This window comes from Phodopus roborovskii, unplaced genomic scaffold, assembly GCF_943737965.1.
Source record: "Phodopus roborovskii unplaced genomic scaffold, PHOROB, whole genome shotgun sequence".
Taxonomy (NCBI): Eukaryota; Metazoa; Chordata; class Mammalia; order Rodentia; family Cricetidae; genus Phodopus; species Phodopus roborovskii.
The window spans coordinates 15,552,565-15,580,231 of NW_026125444.1; the positions used below are offsets into that span (position 1 = coordinate 15,552,565).

The 27,667-nt window shown below is 48.1% G+C and overlaps 1 protein-coding gene across 1 annotated transcript; it reads left to right on the plus strand.

Moving 5' to 3' along the window:
- Window positions 1-1,935: 1,935 nt before the first annotated feature.
- Smo (smoothened, frizzled class receptor) lies at window positions 1,936-26,715 on the plus strand. Its single transcript, XM_051175821.1, has 12 exons — window positions 1,936-2,281; window positions 18,440-18,645; window positions 19,708-19,917; window positions 20,099-20,271; window positions 20,567-20,786; window positions 20,872-20,995; window positions 22,214-22,306; window positions 22,651-22,759; window positions 23,779-23,964; window positions 24,343-24,491; window positions 24,941-25,075; window positions 25,304-26,715. The coding sequence occupies exons 1-12, from the start codon at window positions 1,936-1,938 to the stop codon at window positions 25,729-25,731; spliced, it is 2,379 nt and encodes a 792-aa protein (XP_051031778.1). The 3' UTR covers window positions 25,732-26,715.
- Window positions 26,716-27,667: the final 952 nt, after the last annotated feature.

Genomic DNA, 27,667 nt, shown 5'->3' on the forward strand with positions numbered 1-27,667 from the left:
CAAGTACAGAGAAGATGATGAGTACCAGTAAGCATGCATGCAGCCATTCCTCTCTGTTCTTGATTGCGGATGCTTTGATTTCCTGCCTGAATTTCTCCACAGTGACGGACTGAATGTGTGGGCCCAGAATAAGTCCTCAAAGTTGCTTTTGTTGAGGTATTTATCACAGTGACAGGGATAGAACTAATACATAAGACAAGCCCCCCCACACTGAATTAAATTCCTCCCATAACTCTGGGGACTGGGGTAGCAATTAAGAATGTATCTGAAGTTTAGAAGCGAATTTGTTCTCAAACAATAAGGATAACAGAAACTGTTTTTGCTGGGGACTGGGGTAGCAATTAAGAATGTATCTGAAGTTTAGAAGCGAATTTGTTCTCAAACAATAAGGATAACAGAAACTGTTTTTGCTGGGGACTGGGGTAGCAATTAAGAATGTATCTGAAGTTTAGAAGCGAATTTGTTCTCAAACAATAAGGATAACAGAAACTGTTTTTGCTAAGTGAGCTAGGCTATGGACTATTCTTACGGAAACAAGAAAGGAAGAAAGAAAGAAAGAAAGAAAGAAAGAAAGAAAGAAAGAAAGAAAGAAGCTGGGCTATTGAGTTGCCCCACCAGTCACAAGGAGAAGTTACTCAAGGTAACCAGTCTCCTAGCCTCCTTGCTGCGATTTAAAGGAGCTGTCTGAAATAATGAAGAAAGCAAGTGGAGTTGAGTGTGGAAGGGAACCACAGAAACTTCGTGGGGCAGATGAGGGGCAAATGAGCAGCGAGGACTCATCCAAGATGGCCTGACTTCCTGTGGGGAAAAGGCGCACCAGGGCCCGTAGTGGAAATCACAATCCAGACAACACATTTGAGCAATAAACGTTTGGTGTTGACTTGTTCTCATGCCAGACATCTGTTCCCACAGGTAACAGCAACTACTCTGGATGACTCTGAGGTCATTTTCCCACATAGATCTCGTGCTGGAAGAATTTGAAGAAAGCAGAAACCCCAAACACGGTTCTTCTCCACCAAGGTTCCAGGTTCCAGCAAGAAAGACTGCCGGGGCTGGGGAATCGGGCAGAGATGGAGTGAAACCCTTGCCTACTTCAGGCATCCCGCTGCTACCCTAAATCGGGAGAAAGGTCCTCTCCTGAAAAATGATCACGTCGAACAACCCTCGGCTCAACTAAAGTTTCAGTCAAACGCCCTCACAGCAGCTCCGGGACATGACTTGCACGCATCTTACCCCCGCATGGCGCCGGCTGGGATGAAGGTTCCCAAATCCCCCAACCCCAGCCCCTGAGGGCGCTTAGGCCGCCGAAGCTCGGGCTCCTCCTCCCCAGCTTTACTCCCAAGCCCTCCCCGAGCCTTGGCGGAGGTGGAGGGGGGGCGGGGGCAGGGCTTGGCTCCGCGAGGCCCGTGCATTCCAGAGAGCAGGGCCAGCTAGAGCAACAAAGGAGCCCGGTAGTCGGCAGGGAGAGCTCAGGGGGCTGCAGCGCGCTCGCTCGCGCGGAGGTGGCTGCTGGGCCGCGGGCTGGCGTGGGGGCGGAGCCGGGGACCGACTCCCTCACCCCCGAGCCAGCGCCTGGCCTCCATCGAGGGGCTGGGAGTTGGTTTTCATGGTGGGAGAGGGAATGGGGCTGGAGACCGGAGCCCCAGGGGGCTCCCAGGGCTGAAGACAACTCCGATCGCCAGGCGAGGGAGTCCGGAGTGCGTGCATCCTGGCCCGGGCCTGCGCTGCCCAACATGGGGCCCGGGTTCCAAACTTTGCAAAGTTGGGAGTCGAGGGGCCCGGACGCGCGCTGCGCCTGGCGAAAGCCGGCCCCAGACTCACGGGGCGCACTGGTCGCCTAAGTAGCCTCCGCGGCCCCCGGGGTCGCGTGCTCGGCCAGGGGACTCCGGGGAGCGCGGGGGCGCCTCGGCTTCTGCTGAGTTGGCGGGTTTGGCCATGGCCGCTGCCCGCTCCGCGCGTGGGCCCGAGCTGTCGTCCCCGAGGCTGCTGCAGTTGCTGCTGGTGGTACTGCTGGGGGGCCCGGGCCGGGGGGCCGCCCTGAGCGGGAACGCGACCGGGCCTGGGCCTCGCAGCGCCGGCGGCAGCGGGAGGAGGAACGCGCCGGTGACCAGCCCTCCGCCGCCGCCGTTGCTGAGCCACTGTGGCCGGGCCGCCCACTGCGAGCCTCTGCGCTACAACGTGTGCCTGGGCTCGGCGCTGCCCTACGGAGCCACCACCACGCTGCTGGCTGGGGACTCCGACTCACAGGAGGAAGCGCACGGCAAGCTCGTGCTCTGGTCCGGTAAGCGCGCGGGAACCGGGACTGCGACGCAGAGGGGATGGGACAGGACCGTGATGGAAAGAAAAGGCTCAGGCCTCAACTGTTGAGCGGGCGCGCCGTGCACCCCGGAGAGCCGGAGGGACGAGACTGGAACTTTGGGGGCAGGTTGCGTGTGGGAAGGGGGCCCTCGGTGATGGGGAAGGGGTGGGGGGCGAAGGACCGGGGAAGCTGGTCCGTTACAAAGAACCTGAGCAGCGATGGGGCTGGGGGAACGCGGGACGGGTGAGTAGGACGCTCTCAGCACAGTAAAGGGAAAGATGTATTCTTGAAGTGAGGTCCACAGGGATTCTGTGCAGTGTTCAGACCTTGGGGAAATCTGAGTTAGAGAGAAGAAAGAGAAGGGAGAAGGTGGAAAACATTTAAGAATTTGGAGGGAAGGAGTGAGGAAAAAATTATGAAATTTGTAAAGGAAAAGATGCCTCCTTGTAATAACTAAAAGCCAAATGAGCCATCTGGGAATCTTGACTTAGATCAGTCGAGGAAACCTGTGATTTTTTTTTTTTTTTTTTTTTTTTTTTTGCCTTGCTTTTACACGTTTCACTTTCCCTATGTGGAAAATGGAAACTCTGACCCAGTCGGGTTAAGAAGGAAGGAGACAGTTTTATTAATTGTTTGTAACTCTTTGGAAACGTGGAGCCTCAGGCCACTGAGTGCTATGGCAGAACACTGAGTCCGGGGCTTTGAGAGCCCGTGGACACCGTCCAGGGTGGCTGGAAGTCCCACAGTCCTTTACTCCGGGTAGGATTGTGGCAGAGCCTGGAAACTGCGGTCTGCACCCAAACACGTCCTTTCTAGGCTGTTCAGAACGGTTTATCTACCTACCCGTCACCCATTTGGACTGAAAGCCTGTAGGAGGAGGGGAACCAGCCTTGTCACCCCCTCCCCATGTGAAGTAAAAGCTGTCCTTGATGGAAAAAGAAGGAAAGAAAATCGGGAGCCAGGAGCAAACCAGAGGGCCTGACAGACTGGCCTGCAGTGCCCCTAGCCTCTTCCCCAGAGGCGGGCAGTGTTGTAAGTAGGTAGACTGTCATTGTCAACTCGACCACTAGAGCACTCAGCTGATGCTGAATGCTGCCTGAGGCCATAAGGTTATTGGCTTGGTACAGATGCTGGAGAATGGCCGGTACCTGGGAGGTAGAATTGTATCCTACATGGAAATGATATTCTAAAGCAGTATTTTTCGATCTGTGGGTCTCAAACCTCTTAAGGGTCTAACAACCCTTTCACAGGAGTCACCTAAGACCATCCGGACCACAGATATTTATGTTGCGAGTCATTATAGTAACAACATTGCAGTTCTGAAGTAGCAATGAAACGGTTTTTTAGTGGGAGGGGTCACCACCACAGGAGGAACTCTATTAAAGGGCAGCGCCATTAAAAAGGTTGAGAACCCTAGAATCTAAAGTCAGAATCTAAGGCAGAAAGCTATATGTAATCAAGAGCAGCTCTGGAAAAAAAAATCCATAAATTACTATAATGTAAGGTCTGTGCGATTTCACACATGCACACTTATGATAATATGTTTGCATAAATGTAGTATAGAAGATTTGAGAATGGATAGACAGAGGGAATATAATTGTAGTCTTTGAAGTTATATACATGCAGTATATGTGCAAAACACTGACAGAATGAAAATGGGAATATGAAAGAGAGACAAGAGCCAGCAGGATGGCTTAGGTAGAAGGGCTCGCTGTGCAAGCCCTGTGATCTGAGTTTGATCCCCAGGACCCAAGCTAGAAGGAGAGGACTGAGTCTTAAATTGTCTGACATCCATGTGTGTGCCATGGTACCTATGTCCTGCTCTCTCTCTCTCTCTCTCTCTCTCTCACACACACACACACACACATACAAATCACACATAAACAATATATATATTTTAAAGATTCAACAGGGCGTGGTGGCACATGCCCTTAATCCCAGCACTTGGGAGGCAGAGGCAGGTGGATCTCTGGGAGTTCGAGGCCAGCCTGGTCTACAGAGAGAGTTCCAGGATGGCCAGAGCCACATAGTGAGATCCTGTCTCAACAAAACAAAATAAAGCACCCCCCCCAAAAAAAGAACGAAAGAAAGAAAAGAAAGATTCAACAAGGTATCTCTGAGCATCACCTGAAATAAGACTAGAGTTTAGAAGGCAGCTATCTAAAAATGCAGATCTAGGGGTGGAGAGATGTTAAAGGCTAGGCTTACAAAAAAAAAAAAAAAAAAAAAAAAAAAAAAAAATGCAGATCTCTCAGCGCTTTATGATCATCAGGTTTTGTGTGTGTGTGTGTGTGTGTGTGTGTGTGTGTGTGTGTTGTGTTGTATGTGTGATAGTCTATTTCTCCACGTATAATATTAATTTTCTTGTGGAACCTATGCTTGAATTCTCCCAAGTGACATGTGAAGCTGCCCTCTGAAGTTGCCATCAGATCAAGGAGGAAGTGGGTGACCCTTTTCCAGTCCATATGTCCGAGAGCAGCTGCTGAGCCGGCAGGGATGTGCATGAGTTGGAACCATCTGCTAGTTGGTCAGGTTCCAGTCTCACTAGCTGCCTCGTCAGGGTCGTGCAGAGGCGCAAGGTCTAGTCCCAACGCTTCTGGGTCACACTGAGCTCTTGTTGCCCATTGTTCATCTACAGCTTTGGTCTCTCCTCTGTGTGTGGGCCAGAAGTGGGTGCTGTCACAGGCTGGATCAGCATAGCATGAAGGTGAGGTATATGCGAGCGTGTTTGAGCCAGAAGCTAGTGTTTGTCCTGTCTGGAATTAGAGGTCCTGATTTAGTGTCGGGCAGGTGGTTTTGTGGGTGATAAAAATAATCTGGCTTGTGTTCATAATAAACTTTTGAGCCTCTCAGTGCTGAGTATACAGCCATCCACATACTCATTCAGTTCTGCATTGCATACATCACATCCTGGGACAGGGACTGAGGTACATCAAGATGACCATTACAGAAGTGAGCTCTCTGATTTCAAGAGGAGAAAGGACAATAAGGCAGGCGTTAGCAATGCCTGTGACATCCATCGTAGGTGCTGAAGGTACGCACAAAGAGTGAAGCAAGAGAAACTGACATGTAGTCAGTGACCTGAGAAATAAGCAAGAATGCCCAGGAAGGGTTGAGACAAAGAATAAAGAGACGATAGCGTGTGCGTGTACAGCGCTTTAGAGGAAGAGGGTCTGGTACTTAGAACTGGACCAATGCACATCAGGAAAAGAACTGTATGAGATAAAACTCAGGACTAGAAAGCCGAGGCTTCTTGCCCCCTAGGAAATTAAGATGTTATCTATGAAAAGATGACAAGGATCCTCTGATAAAGAAGTTTTTTAGGCAAGGGGAAAATGTAATCATATTTGCATTGTTGAAAGATTACTTTGGGCTGAGTGGGGTGATGCATGGTAGTAATTCCAGCTTTTGGGAAGCTGAGACAGGAGGATCATTGTGAGTGCTAGGTCAGCTGAGTAGATAGATAGTGAGTACCAGGCCAATTGAAGCTCAAGACCCCATCTCCAAAAACAACAGACTGGGAGACGGAAGGATTGGCGTGATTGCTCAGAGGTTAAGAACACCCACCACCCACATCTGGTAGCTCCCTACAGCCTATAACTCCAGTTCCAGGGAACTGGCTTCAGCACGACTTCATATGTGGAGTAGATACATACACTCAGGTGCATACGTATGCATCTGAGGGGCAGAGTTTGCTCTAGAAACAGCCACCAGAGAGATCCTTCTTACTTGTTCAGGACATGGATGAAATAATGTAGGTGGATGGGAGGTGGTGGTGGTTAGAATGGGGGTAACAGGATGGAAAGTTGGGCAGATTGCAGAGTGTTGGAGGCAGACTTGATGGGTGGATGCAGGACTGACTGAGCAGGGGGGAGTGTGAGATGCCGTGGGTGGTAGTATCATTCCTTCCTCCTGGTAGTAGAGGAAGGCTGAGGAAGAAAGTTTGGGTTTGACTTTGGCTTTGTGTATTAAACTACTCAGTGGGTATCTACAGGGAGATTCCTAACAGATCCTGGAAGGGGAAGTTGCCATAGAGAACAGGCCACTCTATATGCTTCCTTTATCCAGATGGACAAACTGCAAATGGTGAAGTTTATAAGTAGGTCATTCTGATTTCTGGGTGGGGATAGAACTCAGCTCTCTCCCATGTTTTTCATCATCTCTCCAGACTTGGGCTTCTCTACTCACTTAGTGTCTCTCCCCATTACAGCTGGAAATGTGTCCTACCATGCATTCCAAGCTGACCAGACAAACAGAATGCCCAGGCCATGGTCCACCGTGGGCCAAATCTGGTTTAGTAAGTGGGACAAGGAAGAGAAGCCTGCAGGTGGTAAGGGGTTGGGTCCCTGAGGACCAGCACGTAGTCCCCTGTGCTACCTCTGTGTATACATGGGTGTGTGGTTCTGCTGCGTAGCCAGCAGGAAAAAGACTGGAAACCCGGGAGGAATTTCTCACTGGTCTTTCAGACCTCAAGTTGGGATGTTGTTGGTGATGGTGGGTAATTGGCAAGGATAGTTTTGGAAGAATTTCCTTCTGTTTCCAAAAACAGGCTGATCATCAGGGCAATTAAAAACCGTGTGTGTGTGTGTGTGTGTGTGTGTGTGTGTCTGTGTGTGTGTGTGTGTGTACACTGTGACGCATGTCCGAGTCCCAACACTTGGGAGACTAAGGCAGAAGTATGGTTGTTAAGTTTGAATTCAGTTTGGGCTATACATAGCAAATCTCTGTTTCAAAATAAGTAAATAAAGTGTGTGTGTGTGTGTGTGTGTGTGTGTGTGTGTGTGTGTGTGTGTGGTGTGAAAATACAGAAAACATAAAAACATACCCATAGGCCAAAGTTTTCATTTTTGCTTCAAGTTTTCATTCTTTTTATTGCAAACTATTCAAGGCACACAGGAAAGTACATAAAATAGGATACTGGATAAAAAATAATTATAATGTCTGAGGACTGAACCCAGGGCCTGACAGCTGCTATGAAAACACCCTACAACTGAGCTATAATCTTTACATGTTGGTTTCTCTCACTTCAGTTCTGGAGATCAAATCCAGGGTCTCATATGTGCTAGCAAGTACTCTGCTGTTGAGTTATGCCCCCAATTCCCAAGCCTTGCTAGCTAGCTATTTATTTATTTGATAGATAGTATTATTCTATAGCTCTAGCTGTCCTCAAACATGTGGTAATCCTCCTGCCTCAGCCTCCCAATGTTGAGATTACAGGTGTTAGCCACCATACCCAGATGTCTTACTTCTTTATTACATAAGATTCGTCCATGTTATTCTAGCTCTTTTTCATTACTGAATAGTTTCATCATATGAACATACTGCATTTTATTCTTTTGTTTAGGTTTGGTTTTTGGTTTGTGAAACAGGGTTTCTCTATGTAGCCCTAGCTGTCTTGGAACCACTGTATAGACCAGGCTGTCCTTGAACTCACAGAGATCCTGCTGCCTCTGCCTCCAGGGAGCTGGGATTAAAGGCTTGGCTAATGTGATTTTAATTTTGAGTTTTTTAGCCATGCAGCTGTTTAAAACCAAGGGCCCCACACATATGAAGCCATCACTTTACCTCAAAGTTACTTGATTAATCCTTATTGTTTTAATTTGCATTTCCTTTGTTGCTTGTAAGGGTAAACATCTCTGCAAATGTTCTTAGACCGTTTGTATTTCTCTCATGAAGTATCTGTGGAAATTACTGATCTGTTTTTTTTTTCAGATGGCTACCTGTCATTTTTTAATTAGCCTGCTGGGAATTCGTTACATATGCTGGATATGAATGAACCCTTCGTTAGGTGTAAATGTTAAAAATATCTTCCCAGCTTGCTTTCACATTCTTCCCATTGTGTGAATATTTGAACGTTAATGTAGTCATTTATCAAACATTCATGATTTGTGCTTTTTTGTGTCTTGTTTAGAAAAAAAATCCTTTTCTCTCCCCAAATCGTGAATTTACTCTTATGAGAAAACTTCATAGATTTCCCAGTCACTTTTAAGCATATAATTCACCTGCAGGGGTTTTTTTTTGTTGTTGTTTTGGTTTTTGTTTGTTTGTTTTTAGAGCTCTAGTTTCACATATATTGCCTCAATCAACATCATTTGTCAAAATCAATTTCTGTTGTCTACCAATCTGCTGTAAATCAAGTATGTGTGTGTGTGTTGGGATCTTTGTTCTATTTATATCACATCCTTTCTAGCATCGTCTTCACCTTTTTTGACAGCTGGTAAACCCACACACTTTCAACACAGTATTTTTAAATCTATAAAGTAAAGCACATGGGAATTAAAACAACGTGTAGGATTGTCTATCTGGAATATATATAGTAAGAACTCCAAAACTCATTTCATTTTAGAGAAAAACCAAATGAAAATAAACAAGCTGCTTTCAAAGGGAGGTGATAGATCTAGAGAGACATTCCTTAAAGGAAGATCACTGGTCACCAGGGAAATGCCACTCATCCTGGTAAGAATGCCTGCTACAAAAATATAGACAATATGAAAAGTTAAAAAAAGGCTGGGAGTTGGTGGTGCATGTCTTTAATCCCAGCACTCGGGAGGCAGAGGCAGATGGATCTCTGTGAGTTCGAGGCCACCCTGGTCTACAGCACTAGTTCCAGGACAGGCTTTAAAGCAATACAGAGAAACCATGTCTCGAAATACCAAAAAAAAAAAAGGAACTCTTCCACACTGTGTGTGTAGGTAAATTACCACAAAGGTGTGCCCTGTGCCCTTTGTAGAAATCAGTGTGGAGCTCCCTCTAAAAGATTACACATAGAACTATTCTGTGACCAGATAACCCTCTACTAGGTACATGTCTAGAGGGAGTGGAGATCAGTGAGCTGAGGGGCAGCTTTGTGTCCTCTGCTCCCTGTTGCATTATTCACACAGCTAAGGAAAGAAAACCAGAACATCCATCAGTGCCCCAGTGGTGGCGCACACCTTTACGCCAACACTCGACAGGTAGAGGCAGACGGAGCTCTGTGAGTTCAAGACCAGCCAGGGCTACATAGCGACACCCTATCTCAAAACCAAAACAAACCATGGTGCAGATACAGAGTGAACTGTTCTTCCCTCCTATGGAGAGTGAGTTCCTGTCATGTGAAAACATGTTTAGGGTCACAGAAAGACAAGTTCTGTTGGATCCCACTCCTGGGTGGAAGACAAAAGTTGGTTGGCTACAAGTTGAGAGTGGAATGGTGGTTCCCAGAGCCTGGAGACTGTGGAGGTGGAGGAGGGCTGGGGACTGCGGACCAGTGGGTGCTATGTTAGGAAACGAACTCTGCTGACCCTAGAAAGAGTGACCTGCTCTGTATTTAAACAATCAGAAGAAAGGATTTTGAAAGTTTTCATCATAAAGAAATGGCAGCGTTTTCAGGAGGCAAATATGTTTAACCAGATTTAAGCATCATCCAGTATATACATGTCTCAAAGATTATGTGATATCTGATTAATATGCGCAACTTCTGTGGGTTTTGTGTGCCAGTTAAGGGTTTACAAAATTGTTGGAGCCTGGAGCGATGGCTCAGTGGTTAAGAACACTTGCTGCTCTGGCAGAGGACCAAGGTTTGGTTTACCAGCCCCCAACAGATTGGTCGTGTCCATACTTCCAGTTCCAGGGGATCGGACTCCCTCTTCTGATGTCCAAAGAAACCAGAAATGCATGTGGCGCAAATACATTCATGCAGGCAAAACACTCATACACGTAAAATAGAGTGAATAAATATTTAAAAAGTGGGCTTTGGGTTTTTTGTTTGTTTGTTTTTGTAATTACAGAATAGGGCCTCGGAGGGTAGCTAAATAGGTGAAGGTGCTGCCAAGCCTGGAGTTCAATCTCTGGGACCCACATGGTCGAACTGATTCCTACAAGCTGTCCATTCATCTCCACATGCTTGCTGTGGCATAGTGTGCCCACACCTCTACACACACAAAGCAGCCAGACCCACACAAATAATAAACTTACAAAATTAATAAAGCAAGTAGGAGTGTATTGGGGTAGAGTGTTGGACGTGGAACTCAGTGGATATGTGAGGCCCCAGCCCAGGGTTCAATCGCCAGCACCAAAAAGTAAAAAGAAATGGAATAATTAAGTATAAAGGAACAAGCTTGTGGTGAACCACATGCTAAGAGCCTCTTCTTTATAGTAGTATATATATCTCAGCATCAAGTGAAGAGTTGGGGCTACCGAGTGTGCGTGCGTGCGTGCGTGTGTACGTGCTTATGTGTGTGGTGTGTTTCAGGCAAGGTTTCCTGTAACCTAGGTTGGCTTGGAACTCATTATCATGAAGTCTGGAATTCACTATGTAACCCAAGCTTGCTTTGAACTCTTAGCAATCCTCCTGGCTCAGCCTTTTGAGTTCTGGATTACTGGTGTGAGCTACATTTAGTTGATGCAGAGACACACACTTGTATCCACTCTTTTGTTAATTGTTGATTTTATTTTATTAATATTTTGTGGTGTGAGTGTGTGTGAGGGGGTGATGACCTGAGTTCTGTCTCCAGACCCCACATGTTGGGAAAAGACAACTGACCCCCTAAATTGTCCTCTTCTCTCCACAAGGGTACTGTGGAATGCACACATAAGTAATAAAAGTCTGGGTCAAACTGTAGAAAATGTTATTTGAAAATTCTGTCAATAGTTGGGCGTGGTAATAGAGCCCTTTAATCCCAGCATTTGGGAGGCAGAGGTAGGCAGATCTCTGTGAGTTCGAAGCCAACCTGGTATGCAGAGCGAGTTCCTACTGAACCAGGGCTACATAGTGAGACCCTGTCTCAGTAACTAAGTAGAAAGTAAATAAATGTCAAAATTCCATTAATATAAAAATGTACATATACTAATATTATTATTATAGCTCAGCACTTGAGTTATTCTCTTTGTTTCATATTTTATTAAAAGAAAACCAGGTGTGGTAGTAAACGTTTATAATTCTAGTAATTTTCATATTTTTTTTTTAAAAGAAAACCCGGTGTGGTAATAAACGTTTATAATTCTAGTAATTTTGGAGAATGAAATGGGAGGATCCTATGTTCAGGGCCAGCCTGGGAGTCATAGTGAGATTCCTAACTCTAAATAAATAAGTGAATGAGTAACATAGAATAAATAAGTAATACAGCTGATGGCTCAGGGAGTAAAAGTGCTTGCTGCCAAGCCTGTAGAATTCCAGCCCCAGAACCCACAGGGTGGACAGAGAGAACCGAAAACTGCCAGTTTTCCTCTGGCCACAGTTGAGCAGCGCTGTCTCTCTCTCTCTCTCTCACACACACACACACACACACACACAAGTGTAATAAAACTTGTAAAAAAAAAAGTTAAAAATTGATAGATAAAAGTTTTTCTGGATTCATTCCCTTCTCTGGGAAGTTTTTCCACATCCTAATAATTTATGTATTTACTTATTTTATTTTTAAGCTTAGTTGCTAAAGACAAAAAGGAAGAAAAAAAAAGAAGGAAAGCCAGACCCAGTGTTGTAATCCTAGCATTTGGAAGATGGGGGTATAAACAGCAAGTGTTCAGGGCCATCCTTGGCTGCGTAAGACTGTCTCAAAATGCCAAAAAGTAAATAAATAAAATTAAAAAAACAAGCAAAAGCAAACAGGACCTCACTATGTAGCCTTGCTTGTTGGCCTAGAACTTCCTATGTAGAGCAGGCTGGTTTTGAACTCGCAGGATCCGCCTGCCTCTGCCTCCATGTATTGCTTTTAAGGAACAGGTTGTGCATACATGTGGGTATAGAATTGAAAGAGAACAAATTAAACCCCATTTTTTCTTCCTGGTACCCATTTTCTCTCAGAGGCAATCACTAATGTTGGCTTTTTATGCCCTTTTAGAGGTGCCTGATATATTTCTGGATGTCCTTCATCTTTCCTCAGGTTTCCCCAACAGGTTCCAGTCCATTGTGTCCATTTAACAATGAATATTGGACCATATTGGACACCATTCCATTTCAGTACACTTTAGTATACGTAGTTCAGTTCTGAATCGTGTTCAGTTACATATTTTAAAATGTTTGTATTATGAATGTGTCTTGGTTGCTTTAATATTGCTGAGGATAGACACCGTGACCAAGGCAGCTTATAAAAGGAAGCACTTAATTGGAGGCTGGCTTACAGTTTCTGGGGCGAGTCTTATGATCATCATGGCGGGGAGCAAGGCAGAAGATGGGGCGCTGCGGTAGTGGCTGAGAATTTACATGCTGAAACAATCACTACAAGGCAGAGGAGAGAGAGAGAGAGCGCTAACTGGGAATGGCATGGGCTTTTGAAATCTCAAAGCCCACCTTCAGTGACATACCACATCCCACAAGACCACACCTCCTAATCTTCCCCAAACAGTTCCACCAACTGGGAACCAAGCATTCACACGTATGAGCCAATGGGGGGGGGGTGTTCTCTTCAGACTACCACGGTATATTTTGTCCGTGTTTGTGTCTATGCCTGTGTGCACACCTGCCATGGTGTGAGCTTCCACAACCCAGTTCTGGAAAAGCAGCCTGTGCTCTTAACTGCTAAGCCACCTCTCTAGCCCTGTGTTGAATTATATTGCTGTGTGTGTGTGTGTGTGTGTGTGTGTGTGTGTGTGTGTGTGTGTGTGCGCGCGCGCGCGCGCGTGCTGGGACTGGAACCCAGGACCTCATACATACCGGTCACTTGCTGTACCGCTGAGCCACATCCTAGCTCACAACACGTGTGTTTTATGTCCAGTCTCCTATGAAGGATGTGAACTCAGGCTGTTTTCCCTGTTCTTGCTGTTACAGTCAGCACTGTCAAGAATAATCATAAGAATCATCAACTTGTGTTGTAAAATTGCTATGGCATTTTGATAATGTTAAGTGGTCTCCCCGAGGATTAGCAGTATTTGTTACCTCTGACATTATACAAAAGTGCCTGTTTCCCCCACATGCTTGATGGTTTAATATTTTCAAATGTTTTCATCTTTACTAGTCTAAAGGATATAAAAAGCTATATCTCACTGTGGCTTTATTTTGCATTTATCTTGTTAAGACTGAAATAGAGGATTTATGTTCTTAAAGCCCACATATTCGGTCTCTGTGTGATTTACTCTGCCCTTTGCCCATCAATCTTCAGGATTATACGTTTCTTATTGATTTAGAAGAGCTTTGTGCATTTAAGGAGATTAGATTTTATCATACATAAATATATATATATATATACATATTTTATAAATGCATTTTCTCAGTATGCTACTTTTCTTATGATTAAAAAAAGATTGATTTTTACTTATGTGTGGGTACATCACATGTGCATGGTACCCTCTCAGGCAAGAAGAGAGAGTTGGATCTCCTGGAGTTGGAGCTATGGTTTGTTGTTAGTCTCCTGATGTGGGTGCTGGGAACCTAACTGGGGTTCTCTGGAAGAGCTCCAAGTGATCTTACCTGCTGGGCCATCTCTCTGTCCCCATAATTCTTGTTTTTTTTTTTTTTTTGTTTTTTTGTTTTTTTGTGTTTGTTTTAGTTTTTGTTTATTTGGTTTTTTCCCCCATTGAATTTAACAAGTTTTTTTAAATTCATTTATTTCATAATTTCAAGGTTTTTGGTTTTTTTTTTTTTTGCATGTGTGTCATGCTTCAAAAAGATCATTTTCTCAAATGTTTAAAAGAAAAACAAACAAACAAAACAATCCACATAGCCAGACACAATGATGATTTTAAAATCCCAGATGTGGGAGGCTTCAGCATGTGGATTATCATAAATTTGAGGCCAGGGTGACCCACCTAGTGAGTTATAGGCCAGCCAAGATTATATAAAGAAATCCTATCTTAAAAACAAACAAAAAAAAAAAAAAAAAAAAAAAAGAAATAGGGCTAATGTCTTAGTTACTCTCCTATTGCTGTGATAAGATACCATGACCCAGACAACTTATAGAAAGAAGAAAAGAATTTATTTGGGTCTGGCTTATGCAGGTAGAGCTCCTGACCATTATGATGGGGAGCCTGGCAGGCGGGCGGGCGGGCGGGGCTGGCAGGCGGGCGGGCGGGCAGCAGTAGCTGAGAGTTTACCTCTTGATCTACAAACGTGAGACACAGAGAGAAAAGGCTACCCTGGAATGCTGTGGGCTTCTGAAACCTCAAAGCCTGTCCCCAGTGACATTATCTCCTCCAATTAGGCCACACAAACGTTAGGAGCCTGTGGGGCCATTCTCATTCACACCACCACTGCTAGAGAAAGAACGAAGTGAGAAAGGGCTTCTGTACATGCGTGAGGACCTGAATTCAGATTCCCAGCATCCATGTCAAAATCTAGACATGGAGGGGAACTGCTGTAATTCCAGCACTGGGGAAAAAGAGAGCAGGGTTCCTCCTCTACCAAATCATCAACAACAACAACAAAAAGAGCTCTGGATTCAGGGAGACACCCTGTCTCAAAAATAAAGTGGAGCGTGCCTCAGTGAGTGAAGCACTGCCGAGTCTGAGAACTTGAGGTCAATCCTCATGGTGGACAGACAGACCTGAGTCCTGAAAGCTGTCCTCCGACCAACCAAAGTCCCAGCCATGTGTGTGCTCATGCACAGCCCCTCCCCCAGCAGCGTAACAAAAATGTAATAATGTTTTAGAGAAAAAGGTAAGGTTGAGAGTGATGGAGGAAGGTCCCTCACTCATGCTGATCTCTTTCTCCACACTCAAACACAGACACACAGACAGACAGACAGACAGACAGACACACCAAACAATATCCCTTCATTTCTTCTACTACTTTAATTTTTAAAATACTGTAGTTATTTTTGACCCACCTGGAATTCTCTCTCTCTCTCTCTCTCTCTCTCTCTCTCTCTTTTGATTTTTTGAGACAGGGGTTCTCTGTGTAGCATTGGAGACTAGGCTGGCCTGGAACTCACAGAGATCTGCCTGCCTCTGCCTCCCGAGTGCTGGGATTAAAGGGGCGCTCTCTGTCACTTGGCTTATTGCTAATTCTTACTGTGCATGTGTGAGTGCAAGTGCCCAGGGCGGCCATAGATACAGATTCCCCAGGAACTGGGGTCCCAGAGTTTGTGAGCTGCCTGCTGTGGGAACTAAACTCAGGTCCTCTTCAAGAGTAATACGCCCTCTTAACCACTGACCCATCTCTAGCCCTGGACTTTTATTTAAGAATTGGAGCGCACATGTGTGCGTGTGTGTGTGTGTGTGTGTGTGTGTGTGTGTGTGTGTGTGTGTGTGTAGAGGAAGGGGATTAGCCTTTAATCCCAGTACTTGGGGAGCAGAGAAAGATGAATTTCTGTGAACTCCAGCACAGTCTGATCTCCTAGTGAGTTCCAGGACATCTGGAGCTACAGAGTGAGAATGTTTTTAAAGCATTAAATAAAACACTTAAAGTATGAAATAAAGTACTTAAAATTAGAAAAACAGTGTCACAAAAGCCAGAAAAATAACACATTTTTAAAAACTGCGTGATACTTCCTAAAATACTCCAGGTGGCTCCCCCATTTCGTATTTTAAAGGTATTATTAGTAAGCACTCAATAAAAGCCTCCTCCCTGCCCCCTTGGTTTGACAAGGTCTCATAGATCCCAGAGTAGCTAGCCTTGAACTTTATGTATTTTGTCCAGGTGCTGGGGTTGCAGGTGAGCACCACTGGGCCCAGCTTCTGTGTTGCTGAGGGTCCCACTGGGACGCCACTTGTGCTAGGCGAGCACCTTACCAGCTGAGGTACATCCCCGGCCCCACGCTTCTCTTTTGCAGCTTTGTGAATTTGGACAAAAGCATAGAGTGCAAGTTATAAAATCCTGTTTTACGAAAAGCGTAGTTGTGTGACTAGTCACCATTTTCAAGATGGAGACAGTCTCATCTGCTTTTAGTTTTTTAGTTTTGTTTTTCAAGACAGGGTTTCCCTGTGTAACCCTGGCTGTCCTGGAACTCACTCCGTAGACCAGGCTGGACTCAGACTTAGAGATCTGCCTGCCTTCTGAGCGCTGGGATTAAAGGCATGTGCTACCACCGAGTGGCCTATTTTCTTTTTTTAAACAAATTTTTAGTGTGTGTGTGTGTGTGTTTAACTGTGTGCACACATGCATGTGTGTCACATGCGATGGTGGACATGTGGCATTCATATGACAACTCAAAGGAGTTGGTTCTCTCCTTACCATGCGGTCCCAGAATTCAAACTCAAGTTGTCAGGCTTCTTGGCAGGCGCCTTCAGCTACTTAACCATCTCATTGGCTCCCATCTGCATTTAAGCAGACAGTCCCAATTTACAGCGGTCCAACTTAAATAACTTTTTGTTTTAAGGATGGTACAGAAGTGACATACATTAGACATCATGCCACTGCTTTTGACTTTGGATGTTTTCTCAGGCTAGCAATCTGCAGTCTGATTTTTCTTTCCAGATGCTGGGCAGCAGCCATTAGCCACAGCCCCAACTTAGCCATTTGATCACACGGGGAAAGATTCAACATGCTACATACAGCTTACTGTGTTGTTAAACTTGGCTGCTCAGTAGTTCAAGGGCTCTAAATGCATTTTCTTTCTTAGGACATCTTTACCTCATGATGTGTTAGTGGGGACACATCCTCTTCACAAGTCAGGACACATTGCGTAGCTCCCTTCCAGTGGCTCTCTTTTTCTCTTAAGACTCAGAGTTTCCTGGACTGGGTGATGAAGGTTCCCAGGTGGGCGACGGTGACTGGCATTAGAGGAGGGACTGTTGCGTTGCCTAAGGATATTGCATCATAACTGGTGGGAACTTTCTCCTCACCTTGCAGTATTCTCAGAGCTGAAGCCTCAGAGTTGTCCTCAGACTGGCACTAAAAACCTGATAGGTGCTGTGCCAAACGCATAGGTGTACCGTTTCTCACTCTGCCCGGGGTTCTACAAGGCAAACCTGGCATCTCCACTTTACAGATAGGGAGACTGAGGATAGATGTAAAATGCTTTGTTCAAGACCACACAGCCAGGGCGCAGTAGGGCCAAGATATGGACCCAGGCAGGCCAGTCACAATGTCCATACCCCCTGCTCCTGTGCTCCGTTGCTAACGGAATGGTCGTCTGCCCCGCCATGGCTATCCTGACAGTGACCTCGGAAGAGTCTCCTAGTACAACTTTTTGCCTGGACTGTTGGTGTTCCCAAAGTAGGGGTGATTTCAGAGGGGCCTTGAGGGCAGAAAGCAGAGGAGCTGAGACCGGGGATGAGCACCTCAGCGCCGGGGCTGTATTGGGGGTTGGGGAGACGTCTGTGTGTCTGTGCTGACAGCGTCTGTCTTTCTTCCCTCTTCTATTTCTCTCCATCTGACCTGTTTCCTCCTCTGGCTGTGGAGTTCCTGGCTCCTCTGAGTACCTCCTCTTAAGCCTCCATCTCTTCTCTCTCTCTGCCTCAGTTTGGTAAGAGGAAAAGGGCTCTGGGGGCTGGGCATGGGGAAACAGCTCTAGGTTCTGGTGAACGGGTCCCCCTTCTGCATTTGAAGAGAGGCCAATAGAGAAGGGTTTAGAAAGCACCCTAAGGAGATACTCCCCACCTGAGGCTCTCAGTCAGGGACCCCTCAACAGGTATTCAGAAGTGGCAGCTGTTTTAAGAGTGGTAAGTGAATTCGAGAGTCTGCATTCATGAATACACCACAAGTTTGAACTGCACAAACTGAATGCACTCATGTCTCCAGCATCCGATCAAGAACTGGAGCATGCACGGCTGGAGAGATGGCTCAGCAGTTAGGGTCACTTGCTGCTCTTTGCAGAGGACCCTGTTCAACTCCCAGCACCCACATGGCAGCTCACAACCATTTCCGGGGCATCCAGTGCCCTTTCTGACCTCTGTAGACACCAGACATACACACAGTGTAAACACAAAGGCAAAATCCTCTCACATAAAATAGAATATGTAAATCTAACAAAATTATTTTCTAAAGAGCTAAACTATACTGGCCCTTCTCTTCCTCTTTTAGTTGACATCTTTGGAGTTGGGAATGCGTATTTTTGGTTGTCACAATGAGCTCAGGGTTCTGCTGGCATTTAGAGAGCAGGGTCTAGGGGTGCTAAGTGTCCTGCAATGCATGGGGCAGCCCTGGAGCACAAAGATTGCCCCCTCCAGATGTGCTATTGAGAAATGGTATGGCTAAGGCTTATTAGGGAGCAGCGTTTCCAGCTGTTATCAGTGGGTGGGTGAGCAGGGGTTTCGCCACAGTGTACTAACACCATCACCATTTTTCAGGACTTCGGAACGCTCCCCGCTGCTGGGCAGTGATCCAACCCCTGCTGTGTGCCGTCTATATGCCCAAGTGCGAGAATGACCGGGTGGAGCTGCCCAGCCGCACTCTCTGCCAGGCCACCCGAGGCCCCTGTGCCATTGTGGAGCGGGAGCGAGGATGGCCCGACTTCCTGCGTTGCACCCCAGACCACTTCCCCGAAGGCTGCCCAGTAAGTCCTCTGTGGGGCAGGATAGAGTGGTCTAGCCTGGCACAGAGACGCACGGAACTGAATGCTAGGGAGCTAGGGAGCCAGAGATGTCTGTTGCGGGGAGTTCTCTTGTCCCGCCAGCTCCCGCCACGTCAGCCCCAAATAAACAAAGAAACACACTGAGACGCTATATTAATTATAAAACTGTTGGCGGCCAATGCCTAGGGCTTCTTATTGGCGGCTAGCTCTGTCTTATTAGCCCATATCTATAAATCTGTGTATTTCCACATGGTCTTGGCTTACCAGAGAATGAATGCCCGGAACTGTACTCCTTTGGTGGGGCTACATACCGTCTGCTCTGGCGGGTTCCCTTTGCCTACCTTTCCCAGAATTCTCCTTATCTCCTAGCCCCGCCTACCTTCCTGCTTCCAATAGCTATCAGCCAAACAGTCTTTTATTCTGCAATCAGTAAGAGAAACATATGCACAGAACATCCCCCATCAGATGGCTCTCCTAGGAGACCCTGTGTCTGTAGTCACAGGACACATGAAATGCAAACCCAAGCTGTAACCCACTGTCTGGGTCTCTGTGGAGGCTTCTCTGTCGACCCGAGGTAATGCGTTCAGCAAGTAGTCTTTTTGAGTGTTCACTGTTACAGTTGTGGTGTTCGAGGGCTTATGAGTGACAGGAGCCCATCTTCAGGGATTTTTGTTGTTATGTAGGAGTCAGGGTAGGCATACATGAAGCACTAAAAGCAGGAAGACAGAGGGGTATGAGCTAGTGTGGGTTGGAAAAGAGACTTCTAAAGTGGTAACAGAATGATAGCGATGATACTAATTATCATTTTCTACATACAAATACAGTTATGGGCACTTTAAGCTAATCCTTAGGGTCCTATCATGAGGTAGAGGCTATTCTCTCAGAGATACAGAGTAGTCAAATGATTTGTCCAAGGCTGTAGAACCATTGAGCAGCAAATGGCCTCAGCCAGCGTAGCTGCCCTTGCTGGGTTCCCCCAAACAAGAGCCTCCTCAGCTCTGCCTTACCCTCGGCATTCATTTCCTTTCTCCTTCCCTGTGCCAGAACGAGGTGCACAACATCAAGTTCAACAGTTCAGGCCAATGCGAGGCACCGTTGGTGCGGACGGACAACCCCAAGAGCTGGTATGAGGATGTGGAGGGCTGCGGGATCCAGTGCCAGAACCCGCTCTTCACCGAGGCAGAACACCAGGACATGCACAGCTACATCGCGGCCTTCGGAGCCGTCACCGGCCTCTGCACACTCTTCACACTGGTGCGCAGTGTTCAAGGGCAAGGGCGCGGGACTTTTCATAGTCCAAGGTTCAGGGACTCTAAAAGCGCGCGGCTTGCTAGGGCGCCCGCAGAAGATTATGGGGGCGGGCCTTGGGTTCAGATCAGGGCACCTGCGGCTGAACAAACCCTCACTTACACTGCACGGCCACTTCTCCCTTTAGGCCACCTTTGTGGCTGACTGGCGGAACTCCAATCGCTACCCTGCGGTTATTCTCTTCTATGTCAATGCATGTTTCTTCGTGGGCAGCATTGGCTGGCTGGCCCAGTTCATGGATGGTGCCCGCCGGGAGATTGTTTGCCGAGCTGATGGCACCATGAGATTTGGGGAGCCGACGTAAGTAATCTTGAGGACCCAGAGGTGAGGGAGGAGGAAGACTGGAATGCACCTTTCCCATAAAGAGAAGGAGGTTGGACTTGAAGTGGCAGCCCGGCCTTAACTGTGTTCGGTGTTGAGACCGTGGCTTTAGTGCCAGCACTGGAATTGTCGGTGTCACTTCAAAGAGATGTGCCCCAGAGCCTGTGTCCTAAACTCCTGGGGACCCCCCCCCCGTGTTTTAGTAGACTAGGACCTGGGGACAGGGTGGAGCAACCTGGCGGAAGAGTACAGCGTGGCCCCCACATCTTCACAGCTCCAGCGAGACCCTGTCCTGCGTCATCATCTTTGTCATCGTGTACTATGCCTTGATGGCTGGAGTGGTCTGGTTCGTGGTCCTCACCTATGCGTGGCACACGTCCTTCAAAGCCCTGGGCACCACCTACCAGCCCCTCTCGGGCAAGACCTCCTACTTCCACTTGCTCACGTGGTCCCTCCCCTTTGTCCTCACTGTGGCAATCCTCGCTGTGGCCCAGGTAAAGTGGTAGGGGGCTGGGTGACAGGGGTAAGCTCGGAGGAAGGGCCATAACGAATGCGTCCCTCCGCACCTTCCTGCTACAGGTAGACGGAGACTCCGTGAGCGGCATCTGTTTTGTGGGCTACAAGAACTACTGGTACCGAGCTGGCTTTGTACTGGCCCCCATTGGCCTGGTGCTTATCGTGGGAGGCTACTTCCTCATCCGAGGTGAGGGACTCAGCCAGGGCCAGCCGCGCAGCATGGTGTACTCAGCACCTGCTCTGTGAAAGTAGGAATGGGAACTTACAGCTCTGCTGCCTTCCTTTAACACGAGACCTAAGACCTCGGTGCCTTATAGAAGGTGATCCCATAGGCAGAACAGTACTTCAGTGTAGAAAGAAAAATGTGCTTCTTTGTCTAAAACCATGACCAAGGTTCTTGATCTTTTTTTTTTTTTTTCTTTGTTTTGTTTTGCGAGGGTGGGGGGATTCTTTGTTTTGTTTGTTTGTTTGTTTGTTTGTTTGTTTTGGAGGGAAGCTTGTCAGTATGTGCTTGTATGATGATCACCCTGGGGCACCTAGCTGGTCCACGAGGCTCATCTTGGGCCATTGCTTATGTATGCTCACACTACCTTGAAATATACTGTCATGTTTTTGGAGCTTGGTTAACAAGTCATTTCATTCCCTAACATACACAAACAGTTTTCACAACATGTACAGATTTACCGGTCCCTAATTCCTCGTCTCAATCTGTCACCCCATGATTTGCCTCCGTTCCTTGGTTTTCTTTGTCAGCTTGGGTTTCCTCCCACTGAACCGTCAACCTTCTGTTCAGCCTTCTCCTCTGCCGTGTTGGCAGAGCGTCCAAGCCTCTGCTGTGTGTTCCGCGTCTGCGCCATCCCATACGGTAACCAGTAGCCGTGGGTGCTGAAACGAGGCCAAACTGAGATGCTTTTTGAGGGTAAAAAACACAGTGCATTGGAGGCATGGAAAAGAGAATGGGGACAAACCCAAATACAAATTGTACCACTAATATTTTTGTTGTATAGACTGTGGAAGTGGTTCTGGTTTGGATATATTTGGTTTATAAAATATGGTGAAATTATGGTTTCTTTTTTTTTTTAATGTGGCTACTAGAAAATTTGAGATTTTCTATGTCTATCACATAATGTATTTCTGTTGAGCAATGCTGTTGTTGATTGTTTCCATCAGAATAGCTTTCGTCCGGTTTCCTCTCTCTGCCCGTGGCTGTTTTCTAGGCTCTGCCGCAGTTACTACAGCCCATAGCATATTTGCCAGCAGCTGCTCTCTTATTCTCTGGTCCCCAAGCTTTAACTCAGGCTGGGCATAATTAGTCACAGGACTCCAGGGCCACGGGATCTCCTTCCTACCCCTCCCAGGAGAGTGGCCTCTCCCTGGCTAATGCCTGGGCTGTCTTTCTGTTTAGGGGTCATGACTCTGTTCTCCATCAAGAGCAACCACCCTGGACTTCTGAGTGAGAAGGCCGCCAGCAAGATCAATGAGACCATGCTGCGCCTGGGTGAGTGGTACCCAGGGGACTCTGATCGGCTCGATGCTGAATCCTCCTGGGCCTCCAGGATGCAGAAAAACAGTGGGGGAGAGTTAAGTGTTCAGGGGACAAAGGTAAGGTGTAGGTAAGAAGTGAAAGGATTCAGGTCAGTGCCAAGACTAGTTCCACAGGCCCGTTTCCCTCCCTGCCCTCCCATCCCCATGATTGCCTTTAGAACCTTCTGGATTTATTTTGGAGGCTACAGTTCTGGACCTGAGCCCAGCCTGTAGTCACCCTGGACTAGGCTGTCTCAGTCCTCAGTGGGGCTGTTGCCCGCCTCTCTGGTGCTACAGTGTCTGTTCTGAATCCCACAGGCATTTTTGGCTTCCTGGCATTTGGTTTTGTGCTCATCACCTTCAGCTGCCACTTCTATGAATTCTTCAACCAGGCTGAGTGGGAGCGTAGCTTCCGGGACTACGTGCTGTGAGTGAGGGGCCCTGGGCTTGGTTGTGGGAGTGGCAGAATTGGAGCTCCAGCTATAGGGCAGCCTCCCATTCGCTTGTGGCTTTCCAGGGCCAAGGCTCAGATATGAACAGCTTCCAAATCGCTGTTCGACTGCACATGTCTGCCTTCACCCCCTGGACAGGCTGCAACCCATCATCTCTGCCTGCTTCTGATCTGGCTGTAGGAGTTGAGCGCTCTCTCATTCTGTGTGCCTTCCGCCTTCTGTGGCTCTCTCCGAGTCACTGCGCAGGGCCATGACAGTCCAGCAAACTGGTCAAGTTTGCTAGGTTTGCTTGAGCCTTTTCTGTGTCCCAGTGAAGATGAACCAGAGCAAGGAAGTCATTGCTACCGCTAAAAGGATGTCTGCTGCTACTGGGGCCATGGTTAAATCTGCCCTTTAAAGGGTTACTCTTGGCCTGGAGTGATGGCTCTGCTGTTAGGAGTGCTTGCTACTCTCCCAAAGGACGCAAGTTCAGTTCCCAGTACCTATACCTGATAGCTTACAAATGCCTGCAACTCCAGCTCCAGGGATCTAAAACCTCCGGACTCTGCAGGCATCTGGATATAAGTGGTATACGCACACAGGACATATACGTATAGATACATAAATATAAATTAATCTAATTAATAAAATAGGGGGTAGGAACACTTGCCCTGACTCCTTCCGGCTCATTCTTAGTTTCTGCCTTCCAGTCTGGGAAGCTGTACTCACAGTGATGCTGGATTCTTGTCCCAGAGGCTTAGACACCAGTGGTTTATAAAAGCTCCCCAGATGCTTCTAAAGAATGTCACGGGGGACAGTGGCATAGTTCAGCGGTAGAGTCTAGCATGCTTGCAGCCTGGGTTCCATCCCCAACACTGACTCACACACAACACATGCAACCAGGGAGCACCATGAGAATCACGCTGGGGCTCAGCTCCTTCCTAAGTGGATTTACGTTTGGGTGCCTTCTTACTGGATTCAGACAGTGTCAGCTGTTGACCGTCCCTCACCATAGGTGCCAGGCCAATGTGACCATTGGGTTACCTACCAAGAAGCCCATTCCGGACTGTGAGATCAAGAATCGGCCCAGCCTCCTGGTGGAGAAGATCAATCTGTTTGCCATGTTTGGCACTGGCATTGCCATGAGCACCTGGGTGTGGACCAAGGCCACACTGCTCATCTGGAGGCGTACCTGGTGCAGGTGGGGTCAGCATCCATCTCATCTTGCCCTTCCTGTCCTCACTTCCTGTCCTCAGCCCCCTGTCCTCACTTAAGGCTTTGTCTAATCCAAAACACTGCCTGGGGCAGCTGCTGGCCAAAGCGTACACCCCTCAGGGCTGTGTGGCTGTCTTCTTAGTAGTCCACCGCTGCCCTCTAGTGACAGTTTCTGCCCCCTGAGGCTTGGGCCCAAGCTGAGTCTGAGAGCCAGTGCTTTGCAATCTGCTTTGTAGCTAGCAGTCAAGGCCTCAGCCCCTCTGAGTCCTTAGGACTCCAGGTCCTCACACCTAGAATCCCAGGTCTAGATCTGAAAGGAAGCAGCTGCTCCTCCCTGGTGCAGCCTCGCCCTTTCTGTTCTCAGGTTGACTGGACAGAGTGACGACGAACCCAAAAGGATCAAGAAGAGCAAGATGATTGCCAAGGCCTTCTCTAAGCGGCGTGAGCTGCTGCAGAACCCGGGCCAGGAGCTCTCCTTTAGCATGCACACCGTCTCCCACGACGGGCCTGTGGGTGAGCGAGCCTGCGTCCCTTCTCCCGCTGAGACACCTAACCTATTCCCACCCGGACACACGGCCTGCTCGGCAGACCGAGTAATGAGGCATTTCCAGTCACTCACACTCGCTCCAGTCCTTACAAATAGGGCCCTCCTGTGCCTTCTTCCAGCCTGTTCACCGTGCTGCTATTCTCTGAGGACTCTGCTCCCTGTCCCCTTTTCTCTGCCACCTCCACTGGCTTTTCTGGGCCAGAGTAAATCAGGGAACTAGCACTGAACTTATGGTCTCAAGTTATACCTTTTGGGGGGACCATAGGCTGCTCCCCTCAGATCCCGGATGGGCAGAGATCACTGGTTACAGAGTGGACTCCGCCAGCGGCAGCGGGAGGGACTGACTTGCTCAGAAAGATGTATGGTGTCACATAAAGGAAGAGTCACTTTTCCTTCTTCCCTTTCATTCCCAAAGCGGGGTTGGCTTTTGACCTCAATGAACCTTCTGCCGATGTCTCCTCTGCCTGGGCCCAGCATGTCACCAAAATGGTGGCTCGGAGAGGAGCCATACTGCCTCAGGATGTGTCTGTCACCCCTGTGGCAACTCCAGGTATGAGGACCCGAGCTCCTGCAGGAAGGGACAAGGGGCACAGAGGCTAGGAGCTCCTGGGACTGAAGTGTATGAGGCTGCTAGGCAGGCAGAAGGAAGGGAAGGTCCCCGGAGGATCTGAAGGGGTGCCAAGGCTTGGGGAGCCTAGAGTGATGGGTCCCAGAGCTCAAGATTGGGGTTCTGGGGAGGGAAGAGCAGCCAGGACTGTGTTCTTCTTCCTCCTGACAGTGCCACCAGAGGAACAAGCCAACCTGTGGCTGGTTGAGGCAGAGATCTCCCCAGAGCTAGAGAAGCGCTTGGGCCGGAAGAAGCGGAGGAAGAGGAAGGAGGTGTGCCCACTGGGGCCGGCTCCTGAGCTTCACCACCCCGCCCCTGTCCCTGCCACCAGTGCAGTCCCTCGGCTGCCTCAGCTGCCCCGGCAGAAGTGCCTGGTAGCTGCAAATGCCTGGGGGACAGGGCAGCCCTGCCGACAGGGAGCCTGGACTCTGGTCTCCAACCCCTTCTGTCCAGAGCCCAGTCCCCATCAAGACCCATTCCTCCCGAGTGCCTCAGGCCCTAGGGTCTGGGCTCAGGGCCGCCTCCAGGGCCTGGGATCCATTCATTCCCGCACTAACCTAATGGAGGCCGAGCTCCTGGATGCAGACTCAGACTTTTGAGCCTTCAGGGCAGGTCCTGGGACAGGAAAGATGAATGCACACTTTTCTGTGTCTCTTCTTCCTGAGAGCACACGGCAGAGTGGCCCAAGTGCCTGCTGGAAGAGTTCTGTGTGTCTGGCTCAAAGCACCAGACTGTGGGAACAATCTGAATATAGCCATTGATAGGTCTCCTGTCAGGGGCGGGAAGCCCTTGTCTCTGCCCCATCCACTAGAGTCTGGCTGGCAGTGGCAGTGTCCAGTAGAGCTTGTACCACGGCAGGAATGTTAGAGGCGGGGGGTGACATTACCCAGAGTGGGCTGTGGTGGCCAGTGAGGCAGCCAAGCCCGTGTCTGGCAGATGAGGGCTGGACGCCCTTTTCTTTCTGGCACTCTCAGACCAAAAGTGTTTGTTGTGTCATTTGTCCTTTGTCTAAGTGGGGACAGGACTCTCTTCTTCCTCTGCTGGGTAGTCGCGATGACCACTCTCATAAGTGCTATAACTGTTCTCAACAGGTGGCTAACCCAAACACACCCTGTTTCCCTGTACCGTCCTTCGCATGCACATCTCAGTTCCACCAAACCAGCCTTTTCCTGCTTAGCACCCTAAATCTGCAACACACACACACACACACACACACACACACACACACACACACACACACACCCTTACTACTGAGCTCAGTCTCCAGGCGAGAGACTGGTTCCGCTCCCGGACTTTGAGAGACATGTTCTTTCTTCGTATGTCTATCCAGTGGAGATGGACCGTCTGACTTAAGGGGCTACGTTGGGAAGCTTCTGTAGCTTCAGCTAGGCAAGAAAGCTTCTTCCAACTTCTGTATCTGCTGGGAGGGGGGACTCCCCACTTTTTTTACAATGTCTAGTCGTGTTCATAGTGCCCCACACTCACGAACCAGACAGCAGGATACCTTATAAGCTGGCTGGGTTCCAGGTCGGGGCATCGGTATGAGAGGAAACAAACAGTAAATAAAATGTTTTTGTATAAGGCCATGTGTGTTTTTTTGCTCCAGCCCCAGATCTAGCCTGTGCACCTGGTTCAGATCCTCCATGTGCTCCTGAGGCTTTTTTGACCAGTGGAGAGCTTGCGGCTGATGAGGTTAGGGCTGAGTCAGATGTTTGACTAATTTGGCTTATTGTGCTGGCTGCCCTCTCCAGCTACTTGACTGTAAGTGGACAAAAGATCCTCTGTGTCCACAGCTGCATCCCTAAGCACCAAACAGGAGAGTCAAGGACAGACATTCAGCAGGCCCTTGGAGAGGCCATGGGAAGTGAGTGTTGTCCTGGTGGTGTATAGATGGGCACAGCTCCTGCCAATCCAGGTTCCACCATTGCAGAGGGTGGCATGCTCTGCCTTCTAGTGGAGATATTAGGTCAGTGCGTTCTGATTCACAGGTTGCTTGCTGGGCAGTCAAAGGAATTCAAAGTCAAGGGAAGCTTATTAGCTTTGCTTCTTCAAAATATCAGCAGAGCTGGGCGTTTGTGGCACACGCCTTTAGTCCCAGCACTCGGGAGGCAGTGGATCTCTGTGAGTTAGAGGCCAGGGTGGTCTACAAAGCTACATAGAGAAACCCTGTCTCAAAAAAACCAAACACACACACACACACACACACACACACAATCTCAGCAGAAGATTGGGAACAGCATTCAAATGACCCTAGATTTTACAGCATCAGAAGGTCTGTTTCAGGAAAGGCACTGTGCTGTATTTGAAGAGTATCCCCTACTTCAGCCACAAGTGTGATAGGGACACCAGGACTTTGACCAGGACCAGATTCCAGAGAGAGGAGAAAGCATGTTGATTTTATCCTAGGTATCTTGTAGATATATTATACCACTGACACCTAACACCCAATGTTGTTGGCTAGATACTCTTTCCAAGCCCTCAAAGGATTTAGCTCATGGAATCTCACAGCCACCAAGGTTCTGTTATACCCAAGAC

Bases quoted from the DNA above. Each gene is read 5' to 3' on its own strand.
- Smo (XM_051175821.1), top strand. From the start codon at position 1,936: ATGGCCGCTGCCCGCTCCGCGCGTGGGCCCGAGCTGTCGTCCCCGAGG. The intron at 20,787-20,871 runs GTAAAGTGGTAG...TTCCTGCTACAG, and splicing joins CAATCCTCGCTGTGGCCCAG to GTAGACGGAGACTCCGTGAG. The intron at 25,076-25,303 runs GTATGAGGACCC...TCCTCCTGACAG, and splicing joins CACCCCTGTGGCAACTCCAG to TGCCACCAGAGGAACAAGCC.